The sequence below is a fragment of the Schistocerca cancellata genome, chromosome 3 (assembly GCF_023864275.1).
Source record: "Schistocerca cancellata isolate TAMUIC-IGC-003103 chromosome 3, iqSchCanc2.1, whole genome shotgun sequence".
NCBI classification, from domain to species: Eukaryota; Metazoa; Arthropoda; class Insecta; order Orthoptera; family Acrididae; genus Schistocerca; species Schistocerca cancellata.
In genome coordinates, this window is record NC_064628.1 from 306,883,859 (window position 1) to 306,909,322 (window position 25,464).

Sequence of the window (25,464 nt, forward strand, 5' to 3'; positions counted from 1 at the left end):
CGGTAGATTAAAACTGAATAAACTGCAAAACATAGGAAGTTAAGGAGATGGGACCTGGATAAACTGCAAGAACCAGAGGTTGTTGAGGGTTTCGGAGTGAGCATTAGGGAACACACGACAAGAACAGGGGAAAGAAATACAATAGAAGAAGAATGGGTAGCTTTGCGAGATGAAATAGTGAAGGCAGCAGAGGACCAAATAGGTAGACAGACAATGGTTAGTAGAAATCCTTGGGTAACAGAAGAGATATTGAATTTAACTGATGAAAGGAGAAAATATAAAAATGCAGTGAATGAAGCAGGCAAAAAGGAATACAAACATCGCAAAAATGAGACTGGAAGGAAGTGCAAAATGGCTACGCAGGGATGACTAGAGGACAAATGTAAGGATGTAGAAGCGATGACTAGAGGACAAATTTAAGGATGTAGAAGCATGTATCACTAGGGGTAAGATAGATACTGCCTACAGGAAAATGAAAAAGAGACCTTTGGAGAGAAAAGAGAACCACCTGTAAGAAAATCAAGAGCTCAGACAGAAAGCCAGTTCCAAGCAAGAAGGGAAAGCAGAAAGGTGGAAGGAGTATATAGAGGGTCTACACAAGAGTGATGTACTTGAGGGCAATATTATGGAAATGGAAGAGGACTTAGATGAAGATGAAATGAGAGATATGAATTTGACAGAGTACTGAAAGACCTAAGTTGAAACAAGGCTCCAGGAGTAGACAACATTCCATTAGAACTAGCTGTTGGAGAGCCAGTCATTACAAAACTCTTCTATCTACTGAGCAAGATGTATGAGACAGGTGAAATACTCTCAGACTTCAAGAAGAATATAATAATTCCAATCCCAAAGAGAGCAGGCATTGTGAGGTGCGAAAATTACTGAACTATCAGGTCAATAATTCACAGCAGCAAAACACTAACACAAATGGAAAAACTGGAAGAAGTCAACCTCAGGGAAGATCAGTTTTGATTCCATAGAAAAGTTGCAACATGTGAGGCTATAACGACCCAACGACTTACCTTAGAAGATAGATTAAGGAAAGGCAAACCTTCGTTTACATTATTTGTAGACATATATAAAGCTTTTGACAATGGTGACTGGAATACTCTCTTTCAAATTCTAAAGCTGGCAGGAGTAAAATACAGGGAGCAAAAGGCTATTTACAATTTGTACAGAAACCAGAAGGCAATTATGAGGTTTTCTGATGACATTGTAATTCTGTCACAGACAGCAATTGGCCTGGAAGAGCAGCTGAACGGAATGGACAGTGTTTTGAAAGGAGGATATAATATGAGCTCCAACAGAAGCAAAACAAGGATAATGGAATGTAGTCGAATTAAATCAGGTGATGGTCAGGGAATTAGATTAGGAAATGAGACACTTAAAATAGTAAATGAGTTTTGCTATTTGGGGAGCTTTGCTATTTGGGGAGCAAAATAACTGATGATGGTCGAAGTAGAGAGGATATAAAATATATACTGGCTGTGGCAAGGAATGTGTTTCCGAAGAAGAGAAATTTGTTAACATTGAGTATAGATTTAAGTGTCAGGAAGTCTTTTCTGTAAGTATTTGTATGGAGTGTAGCCTTGTGTGGAAGTGAAACATGGACAAAATGTAGTTTAGACAAGAAGAGAACAGAAGCTTTCAAAATGTGGTGCTACAGAAGAATGCTGAAGATTAGATGGGTAGATCCTGTAACTCATGAGGAGGTACTGAGTAATATTGGGGAGAAGAGGTATTTGTGTCACAACTTGACTAGAAGAAGGGATCGGTTGGTAGGACACATTCTGAGGCGTCAAGAGAGCACCAATTTAGTATTGGAGGGAAGTGTGGAAGGCAAAAGTCATAGAGGAAGACCAAAATATGAATACACTAAGCAGTTTCAGAAGGATGTAGGTTGCAGTAGTTACTTGGAGATGAAGAAGCTTGTGCAGGATACAGTAGCATGGAGAACTGCATCAAACCAGTCTCTGGACTGAAGACCTCAACAACAACAAATCTCGGGGACAGTGTAAGGTTGATGCTCAATGTCTGAGTGATGAACAGGACAATAATTCTGGCAAGAATATGTTCAGAAAACCTTTAAGAACTGCAAACCTTCTATGGTGTATGCTACAAATCTTGTACATATCGTAATGGGACAGTCATTTGGACAGAGTCATGTCCTTATATTTATTTATGTAGCACACAGTTACCAGTTTAAAGTGTTACCATTCGAATTAAATGTTACTGCAGGAATTTTTATCCCTGCTCTTAACCGAGTGTCAGGGCCAAAGTTGCTCATTAGAATGTTAGTCTACATAACCACTTAATTGGAATGAGCATTTGGAAGGAAAATCTTGATCTGGAATTGATCACTGGGCAAATCCAAAAATATGTGTTTGTCCATAAGCAACAGTTTGTACTTAGTCAGGCTTAAAATGACCTGTCACTGAACTGGCTGTTAAGTAAACGTCCACTGGGAGTGGAGCAGCGAACATTCAACACCCTCAAAACAGGAGCTAGGTGGAGAAATGATGTTTTACCACCCTGATTTTACAAAGGCTTAATGATGGATGCATACCTGTTCTAGTTTGCCAAATGTGACTAGAGATGAGACAATTATAACAAGCAGTTTTGCACGTAATTTCTTAATGTCCTGTGGAAAATCTTACTCAGCCAACAAAATCAAGATGTTAGTGTGTGCCTTTAAAAGACTTCACTACTATTTACTGGGATACCCTACTAAGGTCTACACAGACCATCGAGCACTGAGCTTACCAATCAGTTGTACATCATCACACACTTAATTCGCCACATGGTGCGTCTCCTTACAAGGCTACAGCTTTAAGATCATGTATGCATAACAGATACTCAAAATGTCGTTGTGGGCACACACTCAATGCTGCCAGAAGGCTCCGAACAGGTCAGCATAGCTTCTGGAGTTGGTCAAAATAAGCAAACATTAGTCATAAAGGACAGTATGCACTGTAAGCAAGCCGAATATATCAGCAAAAAGAGTGATATCTAACAATGATAATATAGATCGACAACAAATATTTAAAAAATACTTTCTGCAATCAAAGGCTGTTCCAAATTCCACCAATGTTACCAAATAAAGTATTTTCCAATTCGTCAGGCACCATTATTCATTACAATAAGATTTTCTAGATCAAGGTTACAGCAATGTGTAGAAATGGAACTATGCCACATCAACATCACGAAGAAAGCATTCCATATATATGTCATTAAATAAAAATTGTGAGTTCCGCATTTAGTAGTGGATTATCAGAAAAAACTACGCTTACTTTATAGCTCTTGCACTTATGAGCCAAGTTAGTCCTCTTCATGAATTTTTTGGTATGCAAAATGATTGCCATTTCCATATGTGCAACTTCTGACTTATCTAACCACCTAATAGAATAAAACTCAAAATCTGAACCATAATATGGATTTCTTTTTGTTGCTACATTTCGATACATTGTAGAGCGTTTTTGAGAAAAAGGCTGCCCTTGGAAACATGCAGCAAAAATGTCAAATAACGTTATTTCTCAAAATAATTTAGGTGTTCCTAACTCTGCTGCAGGAACTTATTTTTCCCATTCTGACAAATGAAATTAAGGACATTACACAGGAATAAAAAAAATATAAGCAGATGTGAGGTTTTCTCAGGATACTGGTGGAAAATATTGAGACTGTGTTGTATGCAAGACATTACAAAACACCAAAAATCAAAGATTGTGAATTACAAGCTTTTGTCTGTCCCAATTACCCTTGTGAAGTCCTTTGTTACCACAATATGTAGAAGTTGCAAAACGTGTGAACTCAGTCGGCTACATCTTAACCTTATGAATAATTTTCATAAAAATATTTTTAAAATTAACATCCCTCTTACATGGATGAGGTAACTTGTCATGCACCATTGCTCCCCAAGTGCTGATACCATGCCATTTCGTTTTGCTGATGCGCTACTGACATGTTTACACGTGCATTTCTACCAACCTCTCACTGCTGCGGACAAGTTGCTTTCATATGCCAGTGCGAGTATTTATCATACAACATGTGTTCCTCTTTACAGGCTATCATTTGCAAAATAACTTCATTTTGATATCCTGAACCATTTATGAAATATGACCATATTATTCCTAATATGCAGGGACAGAAATTGGCATGCTATGTGCAGCTGTCTGTCGAATGCGAAATTCAATAACTCAAGAATGAAATGAGATATCATTCTGCTCTCAATTGTAAATAAAATTTCGATAGCGTATCTACAATTCACACATGGAAATGTATGAACTAAAACCAACCATACACAAAGTTTATGCAATGTATTTTCACCTCTGCAAACTCTTTACAATTTTGTGCAATGTTTTACTAAATTTGATGCAGCACAGTAACTATGACATAGCGAAAAGAAATTCAGTCTTTTAAGAAATGAAGATATGATACTGTAAGATGGGCAGAAATCAATTTTTTTTCAGCACATAGTTTTCTTAAAATCAAATGGAAGTATTCCACAGGGGCCAGAATGCTGTCTCACCACACGTAGCAGCATCAGGCAAGCAGTACAGCCACAACGAAGCTGCACTCAGCACAGAATGCAGAGAGCATAACATCAACATTACACAGAATTTAACAAAAAATGTTGTGGACTTAGAGCATCCTCTATGATGAAAATACCATTGCCGCTGAAAAAGACTAATAAAGGTGTCCTGGTATGACAGATGTGTGGGTTCCAGGGCAGCACATGCACTCACAATGAAAGTAACCCAGAATAGTGAATATGTTATTCAACTTTGGTAATGCTGGTGACAGCAAAAGTAGAATGCAGGTTTAGACTATCTGTTCTGCATTGACTACAGTTCCATGAACATGAACTAATTAACATTCTCTGAACTTAAGTTCAAAGAAAACTTATCTTCTGTCTCAACGCATTATTTGAAGAACAGTTCCAAACTAACAGTACTCAGTTAAATCTCTAGGCAGGTGGTCCCTGTCCATACATGATAATTCTATTCACTGTTCTGTTTCTACTGAAGACTAACCACTGTCTGTCTATCAGCCTCTGTTTCTATCTTACTCAACGACTTGAAGACACAACAAATGTTCTGCAGGAACTCGCTAGCAAGACTCTGACTGATTTACAACTTGCAACTGACAATTTTGGCTCGTGGACTGTTACGTAAGCACGCATCTCTCTTTCTGGTGGCGCTGCCACTCCAGGGGGCAATTCTTAAGGGCAATGTGACTGGTATGCACGCAGCAATGTTACTAAGGACAGACATCCACAGTACTTCTGCTACCCACTGTTGTAAACTCTTTTTGCATGGTATCTCAGAACACCACACAAACACCAAATTTGGCAAAAACTTTAAACTTGCAAGAAATATCACCTGACTGGAGAAAAAAGGAAAAAGCACCGAATTTGGAAAAAAGAAAAAAATTACAATGAATGCAACAAAAAAAAACCATATCTGGCAAAAAATAACAACTAATTAAGTTAAAATGACAATGAATCTGGTAAGAAAAACCACCAAATTTAGATACAAAATAAAACAATTCCTTCCTTTCCCCACGTATCACACATGTTAATGATCGGTATATCCATTCCTTGAGTCTTCTTTTCCCTGTCCTCTATTCCTATTTGATGAAAATCCCTCGAGCAGGCTAGGAAAAATGGCTAAAAGAGGAATGTGATGAAATTGAAGAACTGGACAGGAAGGGAAGATACAACTTACTATACAACAGAGTAAAGACTATGACATAGGAACAAAACAGAGCAGGAAGTGCTACTATGGAAATTTTGAGTAAAGACGAAGAGGTATTGTCAAAGATCATGACGATGTCTTCCAGAGATGGGAAGAATATATAAAAGAGCTATATGACACAAATAGCATACCAGAAACTCTGGAACTTGAATCACACAACAGTGTAAGTTATGACAAGAAAGGACTGACCATCATAATGGAAGAAGTAAAGTCTGCCATAGCTGCAATGAAAAATGGCAAAGCGGTAGGTACAGATACAATAACGGGAGAAATACTAAAATGCTTGAACCACGATGGAAATAGAGAAATATTGAGGTTACGTAATAAAATATATGACAGTGGTGAATGGCCTGAGGACTTTCTGACAACAGTAATGATCCCATTACTGAAAAAACAAGGAACCAAGAAATGCAGCGAGCACAGGACAATCAGACTCATTTCACATGCAGCCAAAGTGATGTTAAGAATAATTAATAAAAGACTTGAAAAAGGAATGGGGGAGAATCTTGGCGATGAGCAGTTTGGCTTTAGATGGAATACGGGCACCAGAGATGCAATAGGGCTCCTACGAATCTTGGAAGAAAGGTTTATTGAAAAAGGAAGAGACCTATATATGTGGTTCATCAATCTAGAAAAGACATTTGACAATGTGGTTTGGGACAAGCTGGCGACTATAATGAGGGAAAAGAAAGTGGACTGGAAAACCAGAAGACTTATAAACTCATTATATCTTAATCAAAAAGTTTCAGTTAAAGTGAGAGGAGAAAGTACAAACTGGATCAGAGTAGGAAAAGGAGTAAGACAAGGATGCTGTTAATCACCTACTCTTTTCAACCTCTACTTGGAAAATATGATTGACCACTGCTCATTAGATGACAAAGGAGTAGAAATTGGAGGAAGAAGAGTAGGCTGTTTGAGATTTGCTGATGACATGGTCCTTCTAGCCACAGGGGAAAAAGAGTTACAGGATTTGGTGCACACCATTGCAACTAACGGGGAAAAAATATGGAATGAAAATTAACACAAATAAAACGAAAGTATTGGCACTAGAAGGAAATGAGGAAATAAAAATTATGCTGAATGGAGAAACACTAGAACAGGTGCAAAATTTTAAGTATTTTGGAAGCAGGATAGACACTGACCGGAAGTGCACCACAGAAATTAAAACAAGAATAGCAATGGCAAAAGAGGTGTTTTATAAGAAAAGGAGAATCTTCTGCAGCAGTCTGGACAGAGAACTCAGAAAGAGACTCATAAAATGTCTTGTATGGAGTGTTCTTCTATATGGCGCTGATACATGGACTATGAGGAAAAAAAATACAGAGAAAGGCTGGAGGCTTTTGAGATCTGGACATGGCGGAAGATGGAAAGAATAAGTTGGATGGACAGAGTAAAAAATGAAGAGGTACTGAGAAGAGTGGGAGAGAAAAGACAGTTACTGGATGTAATAAAGAGAAGAAAAAGAAATTGGATTTGGCATATATTAAGAAAGAATGACGGACTGATAAAAACAGTTTTAGAAGGTTATGTAGAAGGGAAAAGGAAGCGAGGAAGGAAGAGATTCCAGATACTGGATGACATGATGGACGGTACAACATACAGCAGCCTTAAGAAGGAAGCAATGGATCACAGAAAATGGAGAGGCAAAGGACCTGCTAATATAGCAGATAACTGATGATGATGATCCCTATTTTCAAAAGGTTGGCATGTTCATTTTCGGATATGGTGGTGTTAGTGGTAGAGGGTGACCAGATGCCCTCCCTCTCACCACCCCTTTGTTCCACAGGATGGAATTTGTGTACTCCAATTGTCTATGTCTAGTTCTATCCCTTGCAAAAGTGTGCAAATGTTTTCTAAACGTTAGTAAATCATGTAATGAGGCGGGATGTGTATGCCAGCCCAGTATTCACCTACTCAGATGTGGGGAAACGAACTAAAAACCACATGCAGCTGATCAACACAGAAGTCCTTGTCACAACACAGAAGTCCTTGTCAATCTACAGGGTAGATTGAATATGGGGCCAGCACACTTCTCTGAATCCTAGAAACAGCGTGCTAATGTGCGCAGCTATCTGAGTGGGCCAGAGTCATTCCTTGTAGTAACATGTTTAGATTATTTAAAGGTCTCGTTATATCCATAATGGCTAAGTCAGCTTCCCATATGTAATCAATAAATTACAACTGTTTTTCTCCTTTCATTTTAGTAAACAGTAAGACTTCCTACCACACAAAGAACACACAGAAAACTGACTTTGGTAAACAAGATACTACACAATAGCAATAGATGTCACCCTAGTTGCCATTGCTCCTTTCTCACATTTTAAAAGGCAAATGAGCTGGTGGCACAGCACAAAATTTGGACAGTATATGACAAACTTTCCAACAAGTCCAAGTTATCTGGTGGGCAGCCTCCACAGTCTGTGTGCCACATACACTGCAAGTGCACGTTCGAAATAGCCTGCTTTAGCTAAAAGTTGATGCGGCATTATAGACATTAAAAACATTAGAAAGAGAGACGATCTTCATCCAATGGTCTGACTGTTCTAATCTAAACAGGTTAATGTAATTGTGTAAGCTTCTAAGGCCAGAGTAAGTTAACATAAAAGTTTTCTGAGTATGGTACGGCATCATAGTGTAAAAACTATAGTAGAGAAACATATCGGCCACTGTTGCAGTGGCCTTCTTCTGGGTCTACATTACGAGGTGGTGCCACATGCAGAAAACCTTTCTGTCAACTGAACAAGTTAAGCAAATAAAATAATGATTTCATTGTTCTAACTCCTTTCACATACAATAAAAGACTTTTGAAGGCAACAAACAAGACCATTTTCAGAAACACTATCATAAATAATAAATACAAGAGGAATACTACTGATTCACACATTCCAAGCATCAGCAGATTCCTGCACCCAGAAAGTCTGGTGGGGTGTGTGTAGATGTTTTGCCTGTTTTAACTATGCTTTATTGTTTTATTGATTACTTCCTGTTGGTGTGAGTTTTTGAAGCTCTATTTTGTAGCAACAATACTACTGTAATCAGTACAACTATAAATATGAATTCCTATTATCATTAATGTAACCTCACTTACTTGTTGTGTAACTCCAGAAATCTCTGCTTCTTCAAAGGACATTTTATTTCTTGCTAGGCTGCCCTCATCGAAAGACTATAAAAAGAAATTTTCAAAAAGTTAAGACCCTCAATGGTATGCTACATTACATTCCAGCACAATACAGGCAGTCAATCATAAATTAACACTACAGTTTTCATCAACAAATACGGAATCACAAGAAGAAAAATATTATCTTTAAACTCTGTTACTAAACTGATGTGAGACATCAATTTACACACAACAATGATGCCTCCAGGTACTGACATCAGAACATATGGCACTAGACTCTTACTGGTGTGATTATGGATGCACATCAAAAGCCAATCACAACTGCCATCATTTGGCATTTATGCCTGCTTACAGGCCTTCATTTCATTTCATCTTAATTGTAGTTCATCTGCATTAAGCAGTTTATGGAAGGCATAGAAAAAAAATTTGTATGGCCTAACAAGAACTTCAATACAACTCCCAAATGAGAATTCAGTGTCTTAACCACCAGACTATTCTGCCTTTCCAATACTGGACCCATAACAAAAATAATATACAAGCCCATATTTCCTTCTGTCTCATCAGGACAGGTCACTGATTTTCGTTACATACAAACACAGCCATTTTCTTTTAAACATGAAAACAAACACACGGCAGAGTTATTCTCCAAACCTTGTCAAATCTACAAATACCTTTTTAATCTACAATTACAAGTTTCTTATTGAAAATCAAATAAAATTAGATCTTTCTTTTTAAAAACCTGGACAATATTTGTCATTTTCAAAGTAGTGTTGTCCACAACAGAAATTCTGTTTGGATTGGAAGTGTGCACGAGTTTCAGTTATCAAATTAAGGATATGATAAACCAATTGTCTAAACAGTACACATCAGTAGTAATCCCAATTTTATCTAACTAGACTAAAAACATTTGCATTTAAGGAAAATGTAAAAGTAGACTTAGATAGATTTGAAGAATTAATTTTCTGTGTTACACAGGTAAAATGTTAATTCTCAATAAGATATGAGACTTAGCCAACTCCATTTCCAACATACTTGATGACAAAACTGGGGGAAGTTTTTTCTCCAACACTTATTTAGCTGACGCCTACTTCCAACTATCAATAGGCAGTTGAACATAGCGCTCAATGGATTACAAGGGCTTACAGATTCTGTATCTGGCTAGAGAGGCTATTCACAAATATGAAAGGAAGTTCTTCTGATAATTTATGGCATTGACTATTTTCATTTCTATTTTTATAGAACAAAATTACACACTATTACTGATCTGGCAAAACTGTACAAAGACTCCAGAGGTGGACATTACACTTAAGTAATTATCCACTTTTGTATAAGCTCACCGTGTGTGTGTGTGTGTGTGTGTGTGTGTGTGTGTGTGTGTGTGTGTGAATAGACCCTGACATAGGTAGGAGTTCATGTGGTTTCACGCAGATGAAGAGTTTTTTGCTAGGTGCTGATTTTTGGCAGAAAAACATCCAATACCTTCATTTAACCCAATGGCAGTAAAAGGAGAAATAAAAAAAAAAAGGTCGATTATGATGTAAGTGAAAGATGTTACAGTACTTATTCTAAAGCTGCTACAGATCATGAGCAAGAAAGATGAACTGTAAAGAGTTGAGATTGATGCAGATGTAGTTAACAGAATTATTCTGCTGCAACCTCACCAACCAGAGAACCTAGAAGAACCACTGTAAGCATCCAAAGTTGTGCAGTGTCTAATGAATTTGTGTGCAGCTAACTGTTACTGGTAGCTGAAATAAGACGGAAGAAGGCACAAAGATACAGCATTTTTATTTAATGGAAGATGTTACTAATTCAAGGTCATGCCACTTTGTTTAAATATTTCAGCATCACCATTTGTATTTGTCTTAGATCAGATACCGGGAGATAAAATGTTGGAAAAGCTAACAATTTATATTGGAGGCATTTTAATCAGTACTGTCGCATGGGAGGCGCAGCTTGAGATACTGAATGATATGCTAACAATTATTCAGAATTCAGAAGTCACTATAAAGTAAAATAAAATTGAGTATGCATGGAAAAAAATCAAAAGTGGAGGGTTTAATTTCATTCTATTTAATCAACCCAGATCCAGTAAAATTAATAGCCGTTGGAGAACGTGTGTCTCCAACTTGTAAAAAAGCAACTGAAAACTTTTATAGCACTGTGCAGGTTCTATCAAAGGCTTACAGGAGATCAGTGTCTTCCTAATCCACTATTAAAGAAGCTACTGAAGAATGATAATCCATGGAATTGGAATGAAGAACAGTTTATTTAAATCATCGGCATTGCACCACCCAGAACTTTATGAATTCTCTGAAATTTCAACTATGTGAAGTTGACAGATAAATAAAAATCAGATAGTAAACAGGAAATGGTACTTAGCCACTGAGAGTATGAAATATTTACCACTCTATGGTGTTTTGAAAATATCAGATTTCATCTCTCTGGCAGACCACAATAGTGTAGTTATTAACATCACTGTTTGTTGCCTTTCCTCAGGCACTGTAAATTAATGCATAACTGAAAAACAAGGTGAGCAGTACTAATTCAAGAGTAAGCAAATGAAAGGAAAAAGCAATATCACACTCAGTGAACTTCCAACATTGTTGGCTGGAACTGAAGCATAACACTGCACAATTTGTTAGACAAGAAATCAGAATAAATAATTAATGGAAAATCTCATATAAAGATGTGAAACAAATACTAACAAAGAGATAGAGGGGCTGGCCAGTACTTACCTCAGCTCAGTACAGCCGATAGATACACATAAAACAGAACCGAAAATTACATTCCTAGCTTTCGGAACAGATGTTCCTTCATCAGGGAGGAGAGAGGGGAAAGAAAGGGAAGAAGGGAAAGGAGATTCAGTTACTCACAACCCAGGCTATGAAGCAACAGGGAAAGGAAAATAGGGATCCCTATTTTCCTTTCCCTGTTGCTTCATAGCCTGGGTTGTGAGTAACTGAATCTCCTTTCCCTTCTTCCCTTTCTTTCCCCTCTCTCCTCCCTGATGAAGGAACATCTGTTCCGAAAGCTAGGAATGTAATTTTCGGTTCCGTTTTATGTGTATCTATCGGCTGTACTGAGCTGAGGTAAGTACTGGCCAGCCCCTCTATCTCTTTGTTAAGAAATCAGAATAGTTCTAACAAAGGTGTAAAAGGACAACAGTTGCAAGCTGTGCTGCACAAAATGAGTAGCTGCATTTAGTGTCACTGGCCGGCATGCTGCCGAGGTTGCCAGTTCACATCCGATCACTAGCAATATTTCAAACAATGGAAAATCCAGGATGGAATGTAACAATATTATGAAGGAAAGTTGCTATTCACCATACAGTGGAGAAGCTGAATTGCAAAAAAAAAGACTCTCATAATTAAAGCTATCGGCTATTAAGGCCTTCGTCAACAATAGCACACACACACACACACACACACACACACACACACACACACACACACACACACAGGGCAACGTTTCTGTTGCTTGAGACTGCAGTCGCTTGTGTGTGTGTGTGTGTGTGTGTGTGTGTGTGTGTGTGTGTGTGATCTATTGTTGATGAACGCCTTAATGGCCGAAAGCTTTAAATGTGTGTCTTTTTGTTGTGCCTATCTGCGACTCAGCATCTCCGCTATATGGTGAGTAACAACTTTCCTTCATAATATTGTCACTAGTAATATTTGTTATTTAGTATTTATCATTTCTAAGAGGTTCTCAAAATTTCTTACATTTGTAATGTTTGCATATTCTGGAATATTTGATGTTTGTGTAAACAGCAACACTCTCCACCCAAGAGATAATTCTGCTCTGGCAATACAATAGTGTGTCTAAAAAAAAAAACATGCTCCCGGTGCTGTGTTGTACTTCACTCACGGCCCTGTTTTTGGATGTGAACATCACTGTGGTTACAACATGACAATATATATGACGGCTTACAAAAAAATGTAAAAAAGAACGATATATAGATTCTATTCTAAATGCAACAAAGGAGAAGTACAATGACGGAAACCATCGATATTGAGTTGAGATATGGGGAAAGTCCACAATTTTAATCATGCAGTAGAAGAACTTATGAATTAAATACATTAAGTTGTGCTCGTTTGGGTCAAACTGAATGAATGAATTATAGGAATATCTGAACATACTAATCATAATGCATAAGTGGAACACATCTTTCCCTCTAATTCTGTAATTAAAATAAAGCTACTGACGGCGGTCCGGTGTGGGCTGCAGTTATTGTATGGTATTGAAACTTGATAGATATGATAATGCATTAATGCAGAACTGACTTACAATGGAAAAAAATTAGTTCCAGTTTAGGCCACCAGGTGCAAATCTGCCACTTAAAGCATGTTGTCGATGTCTCCAGTGCAATTATTGAACAAACTGTGTAGTTAATAATAAAATCAATATTATGCTTCTCTCAGTTGTTTGACATTTTTTTGCCTGCATCCCATTCCTACTCCATTATATGTGGAAACATTTCTATATGTCTTTCTTGCATTCAACAGTGCCAGGTTTGCACCTGGTGGTAAAAATTGGAGCTAAATTTCTTCCAGCATTTTTTTTTAATTTTTATTTTATTTTATTTTTTTATTTTGTATTTTTTTCACATTACAATATCTACCAAGTTTTGCAGCCATAGGATAAATACAGACCACACTGTATCTCTGTGAGTAGCTGCATTTTAATTATAGCCACATCATACAATTCTTTCATTTTATATTGTTAAAACAACATTGTATAATTTACAATAAGATGAAGGGCATTTGTATGACCCACTATGTACCATAAGAAAGCCTTTTGCTTGTTTACGTGAATTTTGTGCTTCTTTTTAACGAATCACATCACATCTACACTAAACTTCTTTGCTTTTTATGCTCAACTATATGGAATTAATTGGTTAAAATTATATTAGCTAAGAACACTTTATCTATGAGATGGATAAACATTTCTATCGTATGACAGCTGTCTCAGATTCACATTATTAATGACTAACAGCAACTTCCCGTTGTTTTAAGCATCATCCAGACTGTTTTTGTTATGTATGTGGTGTCTGCGTGGGATCGAAAGCAGTAAAGCATACAGTAAAGGATGCTAACAACTCCCATTCAGCATACAGGTCTTATTTTGGTATCCCTTCAGGAGACCTAGACAAGAACTGGGCACCACATTTGTGTGTGGGTGTTGCAGAACCACTCTCGAGGCCTGGTATAGAGGAGAAAACAGAAAAAAAATGCTATTTGGTATACCTAGAATTTGGCAAGAATCAACATATCACCTCTCCAACTGCTATTTCCATGTTGCTGACTTCTCTCATCACAGGAGGGGTAAGAAAACCAATGTTACTGCATACCCAGACTTGCCATCATCTCTTAGGCCCATTACATACAATGAGGAGCATCCTATTCCTCCTTCACCTGTACTAAAGGAGTGTGAAGACTGCAGTAGTGAATCAAATAGCGAAATTGATCATGTAATAGACTTCTCAGAGGATGATGATGCAACACCTTACTACTCCATAAAAAATTAGTTAAATGGCTTGATCAGGGATCTAGGACTTACAAAATCCAATTCAAAAATTCTAACATAAAGACTAAAGCAGTGGAAAGATTTGCAAGATATCCAACCAGCGGAATCACCATGAAACTTTCTCACTACATCACTCTGACAGACAAACTGTGCTATTGCCACAATATTCTCACCTTTTGCAAAGAAATAGGATTTAACTGTGATCCAAAGGACTGGCAATTCCTCTTTGATAGTTCCTGCAATAACCTGAAAGCTGTTCTCCTCCATAATGGAGACAAGTATCCGTCAATTCCAATCGCTCATTCGACACACCTAAAGGATGGTTACTCTCCAGTGTTCTAACATCTCCTTCAGGTGGTGAAATATGTTGAACAACAGTGGGATGTAATTTGTGATTTCAAAATGATTTTGTTTTTGATGGGTTTACAAAGAGGTCAGAAATACATGAATCCTTTGTCAAACAGGAAAAGATTATAATGCCTCCCTCCCATATTAAGCTTGGCCTTTGTAAAAGCATTAATACATGAGATGGAATAAAGTAACTCCAGAATGTGTTACTCAAACTATCAGAGGGTAAGATAAAGGGCAGAATTTTTGTGGACCCTACATGAAAAAATTACTTCTTGATGACACATTCATCAGCAAGATTCTACCAGATCAAAGAAAGGCCTGGAAGAAATTCCAGGATGTAGTGAATGGTTTCCTAGGGAATCACAGGGTGGACAATTACAGGGATGTGGTAGTGGGTGTTTTGAAGAACTCTAGGTATACCAAATGTCATTTTTTTCTGTTTTCTCCTCTATACCAGGCCTCGACAGTGGTTCTGCAACACCCACACACAAATGTGGTGCCCAGTTCTTGTCTAGGTCTCCTGAAGGGATACCAAAATAAGACCTGTATGCTGAATGGGAGTTGTTAGCATCCTTTACTGTATGCTTTACTGCTTTCGATCCCACGAAGACACCACATACATAACAAAAACAGTCTGGATGGGAAGCAGAATGTCTCTAAAGTTCATGTACTCCACTTGAATCTAGATGTTTTCAAGTCTTTTATGGGTGAATATTTGGGGAGATGGGCCGAAAGGTTCCATCGGGACTGACAATTGTTTGAAAGAAGGTACCAAGGGCAGTCTAACGAGCGAATCTTGGTGATTACATCTGATGACTGATCACAGAGAGTAATGTAACTTACATGACGAAACATAGGAAGGCAAAATGTTTTTAAGCACACTGTCCATGATATATAAACATTTTCATGTTCTTAAACATTTTTGTCATATATATTTACTGCATTTACACTTTTCAAACATTGTACTTAAGAATTTCTTTTGTTTCATTTCATGGGTATACATAAATGAGCAGTCACTGTTCCAAATAATTGCACTTTCACATACTGCATCAGAAAAAACAAAAAATTAACTTAAACAAAATCATCTTACATGGTGTTACCTTTACTTCTCCCATTACAAGTTTTGACATCATTACATGAAGTTCATTGCATATTTTAAGAACAAAACAGCTTGTTTGTTGTTATGTGTATTAACCTGGAACAGATGATGTCACTGAAACATTAATGCAAGAATGTCAAATATTGCACACAGATCATCAAACAGCATATAAACAGTTTCAATCTGAGGCAGAAACTGGAGAGCTATTTCAGAACATTGCCATGGATCATGAGGTTCCATTTGCTGCACTGTCTGCACCTTATATGGGTACCAATGTAAAATAGACCACACAACTTTCTGTACTGTTGACCATAGGATGGACAATTCTCTTGACACCACACAAGTACTATCACTACCCAGGGGATATGATGCATGGTCAGTTGCAGCAAAAGCAACCTCGTCTGTAACTTCCAATGGGATAGGATGCCTTCCTCTTCCAGGTGTCACAAACATCACCCGTGTTTCCGAATTTCATTACCATCTCCTTTAAACCATTTAATGAGATCAAGCCTCTCCTCAGACCTTTTAGTTGGCAACAGTCTTAGTGCAACATTGTAACTGCTGCTGTTCACATAAAACAGTTTCACTAACAGTGCATGATCTCTCTTTCTGATGGCCATGGGCTGTTCACCCACATTATGGCTTGTCGAATGACAGCATGGATGTCATACTGTCAGACAAACAGCGTACAGTGCCAGATTTACATCTTCCAAGTTTTGGTACTGTACGACAATTACTGCCCACATTGGACAATCATGGGTAGCTTCAATAACAACCACCAGGTATTACAAGAGAGGAAGGTGTGTTCCACTTATGCACTATGACTAGTACATTCATATATTCTTTTAATTCATTCACACACTTTTTTGGGCCCAAACAAGCACAACTTAAATGTATCTAACTGATAAGTTCGTACTGCATGATTCAAAGTGCAAACTTTGATTATTATTACCTGGTACTTCAGGTTGAGAGGTCACCAGGCACATAAATACATAAATAAGAATGAAAATGTTGTAAATCTTTGAGACACACACACACACACACACACACACACACACACACACACACACACACACACACACACACACAGAGAGAGAGAGAGAGAGAGAGAGAGAGAGAGAGAGAGCTATATTATTATTTATTTATCTTATTATTTATTGCAAATGTGTGGGGTCTGTTCCGTCAGACATGTCCAACAGAACAGGCACCACACGTCTGTAAGCTTGACTGCTATGACACCGTCAATGCTGATGCACAATAATGCCCATACTTCTTTCGGGAATACAACACTGCAAGCAAAGTGATATAAATTGATAGGGACATTACTTTGTAGAGTGTGATAAAGTTTAGAACTTAGCTCAGAAGGAAAGTGTGCTTGGATAGCCAAATCAGTTAAGGCGACCACTCTCATACAGTGGGAAATCCGGGTTCAAGTCCCAGTACAGAAAATATTTCAACTTTCGAAATTGAATTATTTCAATGCTCGATTGCAGCTGACACCTGTACATCCATCGAGACTTTATTGACTTTTGTACATCCCTCAAAACATTATTATTATTATTATTATTATTATTATTATTACTATTATTTAAAATGAACTTTGTGGTACTTTCTCATACTTACTGATTTTGGAAATAGCCTCTCATTATCAGCAGTACTGTTAGAACCAAAGAATCTTTTTGGTGTTGTCTCTGAAATAAACTCTTTTGTAGACACTAATTGTGGTCTAGTGCGTAGATAATCAACAATATCAGCAACATCTTTGAAACTGTCAGATTTTTCCACACCCACTGTATCTTGCTGCATTTCACTTTTTTCTGTTTCACCAAAGTCATCATCTGGGTTCAAGTTAGTCCTCATATTTGCCATGGACTTCCTCAAACTCATTAGTTCTAGCAACACTTCTTTAAATTTGAGTTCCATTTCTGCATTCTGCTTAACTGCTTCTGTCAGGTCACTCATTTGCATCTTTAAAAGAGGTGTTCTGGTTTCCAGTTCCTAAAAAAGAGTTGTCCTATTACAAACAGTTAACTTACAAGTCAATAAACACAAAGTGTAATAAATGTTAACAAAAAAAAGAGGGAATTTATGGCTACTGTGAATGGCACCAGTAATAATATTGTTCACAACCTGAAGCAAAACATGTGAACTATGCAAATTTTCATAATATTTTGGAATAAAAGATTACATAGGTTGGTGATGTAGATCAAGCTTTTGCTTCCAGGAGAGGAAGGTGAGCAATGTACAGACAAAATTGGTAAACAGGATTGACGAGTGCTGGTTTAGGATAATGAGCAGCCTTTTGTGAGTGTTTTGTGTACCTTTTCTGAGAACATATAAGCTACCCCCTGAAGTCAAATCTAAAATACCTCAAACAAAATTTTAAAAATCCAACATTTGAACAATATAGTTGAACAATTTCATTTTATTGCTTGAGTGTGAATTTGATATTGGTGGTAATTCAAGAGTAATATCAAAACAATAAATTTGAGAGAACTTCACCTTCAGTAATAGAATCTGTATGTTTGACATTAAAGTGGACATCCAAGCCATAAAGAGTTATTGATCTTATGTTCAGTTGGAAGAGATTAACTGACATTTAAGTGATATATTTCAATGTTATGTGGCATTGTTGTCAAATAGTATCTGTGGCCGACAGAAATTTAATGACACAATGTGTCATTGTCTTAGGAAAAAGGAGAAAGTAATTCTTGCACAACGATGACTTATTTCAAATTTAGAAGGCAGTCCTTTCTTAACTAGGCTGACTAAACAATCCTGCTACACATTTACGCAGAAACTGGACTATTTTCTATTACGGAAGGTATAACTTAATTTCCACCAACTAACACAGTCATTTACATCAATGAAAGAAGCCACTTGAAGACTATTTCACTAAGAAGACATTGAAGAATATTAATTGATTTATAATACACCTGAAGAATGAGTACAACGCCCTACCAAATTCAGACTATGTCGAAAGGACTCTATGGGTTGCTATAACTGAAAGGCACTCAATTATCCATCCTGTATCAACTGAGAGATTACACAGACTGTGCAGACCAGCATCACAGCTAAAATTGGGATGGGTCTCCTCAGACTTCTAATTTATCTGTAACTTGTAATGGTTTTTATTCACAGATGACAAATTGAAAGCTTTTATTCACATAAATGAAAAGCGTTTTGAATAAATAGTTTTTATTCATCAATTACAAACAATTTTATCTGTATTTGTTATTCGTTATTCAAATAAATTTTGCCCAACTCTGGTGGTAAGAGTTTGTGTTATTATATGAGGAAGCATCGGTCACCTACGGCAAATTCCACTAACCTTTGCAAAGTGTTCTCGTGCACGCTCTCTAGCACAGTGTGAGACCATTTGGATGGGCCATGCTCTTGGGGGTCTCTAGTATATAGGCAGTAGAGGGCGTAGTTAATATCTTGGTTGTAAGAGGGGTGACTGTAAACATTTTGTTGAAATTGCTATGAGAGCACTGTAATCAGCCAGGATGGAACAACCAGTAGGATGACTAGTAGAACTGAGTTTATGGAGCTTTGGGAGTAAGTTTAAGATGGATCTATGGAGCATTGCAAGTGTGAGGAGGAAGATGGACTCAGGTGATAGGTTTCTAGGATGAGCCTACTGTTTTGAGCAGGAAGAAAGATGAATGTATTAGTGAGCACATCTTTGGACTGAGACAGAAATCAGCCCCACAATTGTTTAAACTGTCATTCTGAATACTTATATAAACCTTTTACGAAGCCACAGAAAATCTAAATGTGCATGACTGCTCCTCCTGAGTTCCAGCCCAGGCCTTTACCATAGCACCATCTTGTTCAGTGGGAGCAGTTGGGGGTTAATGGTGGACTTGTGCGATAGTAGTACAGTTAGTGGCAGACATTCTTATACACCTAATCACTATCATTCATCATCACAGTGGTGAAGCAATGGTCAGAAGGAAAATAATAAGGTAAGGATCCATTTTCAGATCATGAATGGTTATCTGTTCTGTACCTGTGATAGGGTTTTGGGAAGGAAGGCAGAGCCAGCTCTGAGGAGTGGATTTCCTACAAAGTTACCAAGGGTTGGATGGGAGGAAGGACAGATGGATAACAGTTGCAGAGATGTGTTAAGACAAACTACTAAGGAAAGGCTGGGTGGAAGGTGGAGAGGGTCATAGCTGGAGGTTTAAGATGAGGTACAAAATGCAAGTTGGTTGGTTGGTTGGTTGGTTGGTTGCTTGCTTGCTTGCTTGCTTGCTTGGCTGATTGGGGTCGGGGCGGAAGAGGCTACACAGCAAGGTTATCAGTCCTCAGGTCAAAGGTTTGTTCATTTGGATATACTGACATCCACCAAGAATGTGTTCAGATGGGGAAAGTGTGAAAAAGTGGTAAAAGCGATGCACTGAAGCTAATACTGATGCTAGAGCTGAAAAAAACGCTTTACAGAGACACAAAAGTATATGGATTGAATCAGTACATAGATTAGAGTAGACAAGTGGTCTCTCAGGGCTCAGCCAACCCGATTAAGGGTGAAGATATCTACAGAATAAAGAATGCCTTTTAGTCAAGAAGTCCCTAAAAGTAAAAGGGAATGGCTAAAATGTAATAGACATCAGTTGGAATGTGAATACAAGGGTACAAGGTGCATTAAATAAGTAATGCAACACATCTCCCCCCCCCCTCCTCCTGAAAGCAGGTTGGTTTTATTCGGGATTCTAATACACCATATTATTCCCCACTTGTTTAGCTACAAATCTATTTTAACATATCTCTGTGCAACGTGATGGCCTTATGCCACCTTACTGGGAGAGCCTGAATGCCCACATGGTACCACTCTATTATTCAACATTGGAGCCAAGAACAGTTCAATGAAGTTTTGTGAGTTCCTCTCAGGTGCACATACTTGTGTGAGGCCTTGTCTTATGAAGAAGTAGTTCATTTGCATTTTTGTGGGAACAAGCACATTAAACTAGCTTCTTCAATTTCCTGAAGGTAGCACCTGGGAAATCGGACAAGTTTGCGTGATTTTGTGGAAATGACGACAGGCGACTCATCCAAAGATTCAATGTGCTTTTGTTCACTGCCAGGTCTCCGTAGACATTCTGCTAGCACCTATGAGTATCTATGATAACCAGGTTTTCTGACAAAAGAAACTTAATGATAGCTCTCTGCATGGAACACAACCCAAACAGACACCACTCTGAAGGTTACGTATAACACCCCCACTTATCAGGACTTCATGAAACTGTAGTGGCTGAAGTGGGAGTATTCCACATTTTTTTTTTTTTCAACCGAAATTGGCTACAGGAAAAATGTATCGCGTTACTTACTGCATGCCCCTTGTATAATGGTGTATTCCTACCATTAGAAAAGGAAGGCTGAGTGCCAGGAGTGCCTGGATAATGTGGAGTTTACCACAGGGGGCAGAAGCCACCAAATGTTATTCCATCCCCGAGTGAGCAAAGGCCTTACCTGCACCTGCAAATCTGCACCTGGGATTGTCAAAGCCAATGGAGTGGCAAGTAATCATGTCTCTATCCAAATAGTCGATCACTTCATTCCCTGGGACACTCACATGACTTGAAACACATAGCAAGACAACAGAGCAGGCAGAATGACTAGTTTCAGCGAGAAGTTCATGAACAGCGAGACCACAGGGTGACAAGAGTAACACTGGTAAGTTGCCTGGAGATTGCTTATTGAGTCACTACATATTAAAACACAGTCAAGGGAGGCTTGTTTAATATAATGGAGAGCTTTGTTAATGACTACCACCTCTGTCATGTAAACACTACAAGTTCCCAGCAAATAATGGTGTCCCTGGTCAGCAGGAGATGTAAAAGTGTATTTTGTCTTATCCACGTTTTAGAACTGACACTGTAAATTAGAAGTAACCAGAAATTTGCAAAGAACTGAAAGTAACATGATCAAAGATCATGGGGAGGACTGAGACACTATGCTCTTGAAATAGATAGGTCCTAATTTGTGGACTGGGTACTGACCGAAGGAAGTGTGCAAGGAAACATGATAACAACATCCTAAGGTGAATAGGCGGAGATCTTGGCAGAGGGCTGTAGGCACATTCCAACTAGTAGATGGCTATGAGCAAGTGTGTAATGCTCAACACGGAGCCCAGTGGGACACCATTCTCTTGGACTCCTGGAAGGTTGAGTGACGTAACTACTCCAATCCAAAACAACCAGTGGGATAAAAACTTTTAAATAAAAAGTAGTAGCAACACTTGGAAGTTTCAAAGAACCTCACAGTTTGCTGCTTTGTCGCCAGAACTAATTGTGGGCCCTTGGTTCTCAATTGAGTGGAAGGACTAAACCAGAGACTTCAAAGGTTCTGTGACATGCTAGGCTGCAACTTCTTGGTCTTGGATCATAGGGCTGAGAAACGTAGCCCCCCCCCCCCCTTCTACATGGATCAGGTATACACTGCATATCAGAGGCTGCTACTCAGGTAGCTGACTGCGTGTGGGGTGTGTACAAGGTTTTTTAAGATTACTCGACTCCCCATCCAATCCAGATAATGACAGTTGTAGGAAACCTAGGAGTATCTGTGTAAGATTGAAAGAAATGCCTTCCACAGGTGTGAGTATTAAAATCCTAACGGTAAATTGCCGAAGCATTTGCAACACAGTGCCATAGTTTGAAGCCCTTGTTAAAAGGCAGTGAGGTTCACATTTACTAGGTACACAAAGCTGGTTGAAATCTGGTGATATTTTTGAGGAAAATTCAAGTGCATATCGAAAGTATAGGCAAATGGGAAATGGAGGTGGTGTATTTGTCGCAGAGGACAATACACTCAAATCTAGAATAAAGCTCAAGTGTGTGAGACCCATACCAAATAGGACTAACAGGGGATATTGGACATATACAGAGAAGAGCAGCGCAAATGATCATAAGTTTGTTTAATCTGCAAAGGAACTGAACTGGAAGACTCTTGAAGGCAGAAGTAAACTATCCCAAGTCAGCCCATTAACAAAGTTTCAAGAACGGCTTTAAATGATGACTCTAGGAATATAATACAATCCCCTACGCATCACTGACATAGGAATCTTAAGGATAAAATAAGAATAATTACTGCACGCACAGAGGCATTCAAACAATCTTTCTTCTCGCACTACCTACATAAACAGAATGGGAAGAAACACTTATAGCTGGTACAATGGAATGTACCTTCCACCAGGCACCTCATGGTGGTTTGCAGAGTATAGATGTAGATTTAGATGAAAGCCCTGGTCATGGAGAATAAATAAAATGTGGTGACACCGGGCGGCATCATATGCCTTACTTAGATCAAAAAAAGATTGCAATAGGGTGTTGGCATTTAGAAAAAGCCTCTTGGACTGCCGTTTCCAACCTAACCAGATGGCCAGTCATAGATTGTCCCTCCAGGAAATCACATTGATAAGGGGACAAAAGGCTCCCGAGATTCGAGAACCCAGCATAATCAGTGGGCAACGGTCCTTCCAAACATTTTACAGTGCACATATGAGATGCTAATGGGCCGTTAACTGTCAACAAATATTGGCATAAGGATTGGAACGATGATACTGTGTCGCCTCTGCGAAGGGAAGTCAAATGTGACACAAGACACAGAGGAGACAGGGCCACTAAATAAAAGTAAGATGCAACTGTGAGTGGAACCAGGGTCGAAGACCATATCAGGAGACAAGGCAAGAACGTTAGCAAGATGTCACTTAAAAATGGTACAGCTGGCCTGCAAAGGAAGTTAATGGAAACATTGGAGGGCTTTTCAGCAAAACTTAACAGCTATTGCAATGTCTTTCCTTCCCCACGGCACTGGCCAATCATGAAGACAACCTGTAGAAAAAGGGATAGCACTTCCAACACTGTGGATGACCACATCTTGCACGACCTCATCAATGAAATCTGATAAAGGGGGGTGAAAGTAAGAGCAGAGGCTCACAACTGCCAGATGGCTCTTCAAAGCACCCAACATGGTAGTTGGTCTGTCTGGCGATGGCAAGGAAGTGACAGGATTACCAAAAAGTGATCGCTGCTACAAAGACTGTCTGTAGTGACCAATGTAACAGAGCCACTCACGAGACTGGGAGAAAAGATTGTTAGGTTAATACCTGAAAAGGTGCCATGGGCAGCACTGAAGTTGTAGGACTATCATTACTAAACAGATATACATCATGGTCTGTAAGAATCTGATCAATTCTAAGGCCCCTTCAAGAAGGAGGCGGTGCCCATTTATGTCCCCAAGTAGGAGAAAATGGGTGGCAGGGGAGGGGGGGAAGGGGGGGGGGAGCAAGTAGATGTTGGGTGTCAACTCAGTCTAAGTAAGTGGGCTGCCTGACAGTATATAAACACTGCAAATGGTGACCAATGAGGTCCTTTATACCAATACTGTTATTGCTTCCAACATGGTATGAAACAGCAGCCGCTAACAGAACATCTATGCAAACCAATGTACAGCTCATCAGATGATGCCTTTTCAAGGCTACCACAGTTCTGACCAAAGCAAAATAGCTACAGAGTGTTGAAGAATGGTCATTACTGAAGTGAGTTGTTGTATAGCAACACAAATTGCACAAGAGGAGGAAATAACATGTTGTGGTTCCAGCAAGCGATAGTAATATCCATTATACTTCCAATGAATGATGATGTTATGGATACCTAGGTTAGGCATGTAGAGGTTAGGAGTACAGGTCATACCTCACTATCACTGCATGCCACCAGTAGGGATGGAACCACATCTATGAGCTTGGTTCTGAATCCAAATGTGAGGGGGAATCTGGTGCCTCCAAGAACACTGGAGTAGCCTTATCCTGATTCTTCTTCTTCTTTTTCATAGTCTTTGATGCCTGCGATGCTTGTGGGGGCTTAACTGTGAAGAGTGTGAGGACGGATGAAGAGTGAGCAACCCTGGGGCCTGGGACCCACAGGTAGCAATTTCTTCAGTCATTGGCTCTTGTCGGGCCTCTGTCACATTTAGACACTGGAAGAGGAACCTACATCTGCAGCTAGGCGCAGTGTATGATTCCTGAAGATCCGCCAGGACAGGCACAAGGCAGAAGGGTGGTGGGCGAAATGGTTTTGGGGGGAAAAAAAAAAAAAAAAAAAAAAAAAAAAAACCTGAGGTTGCCGAAGTGATGGCTAGGATTTTCACCTAACTAGTCATCATGTCAACATGATTTAGGTGTTCATTTTGTTTTTGTGCCTCAGTATATTCCTGTATTTTCTTTCCTTTCTTGAAGACTGGAGAAACCTGTGAATGTGGAGGAGGAGGAGGAGGAGGATGATCTGTGTGATTGACACACAAAGTTAGCTGTTCACAAGGACTATTTTTGAGGACTGATCATCCACAGCTGCATCATTTTGGGTCCACCGTGCAGCAGAGTGACCTATGAGCAAAGCACAAGCATCAGTACCACTTCACGGTTGGTTGTACATAAAATTTTACTTCACATCTGTATACCGTGACATTATCTTTTTCTGGAAGGGCATTCCCTTCAAACACTAACATAAAGGTACCTGTATGTGTTTGATTATATTTGGGACATTTCTAAACACATTGAACAAAATGTACACCTTGCTGTTCAAGATCAGCCTGTAGCTCCTTGTCTGTCTGGAGAA

At 38.8% G+C, this 25,464-nt stretch overlaps 1 protein-coding gene across 1 annotated transcript in view; it reads right to left on the reverse strand.

Moving 5' to 3' along the window:
* LOC126175006 (nucleoprotein TPR-like) overlaps positions 1-25,464 on the reverse strand; it is a 361,682-nt gene that overhangs the window by 257,085 nt on the left and 79,133 nt on the right. Inside the window, exons 8-9 of the mRNA XM_049921492.1 lie at positions 17,471-17,845; positions 8,842-8,916 (exon numbers count right to left, since the gene is read on the reverse strand). Coding sequence (XP_049777449.1) covers positions 8,842-8,916; positions 17,471-17,845 — 450 coding nt within the window. The remainder of the gene's footprint in view (positions 1-8,841; positions 8,917-17,470; positions 17,846-25,464) is intronic.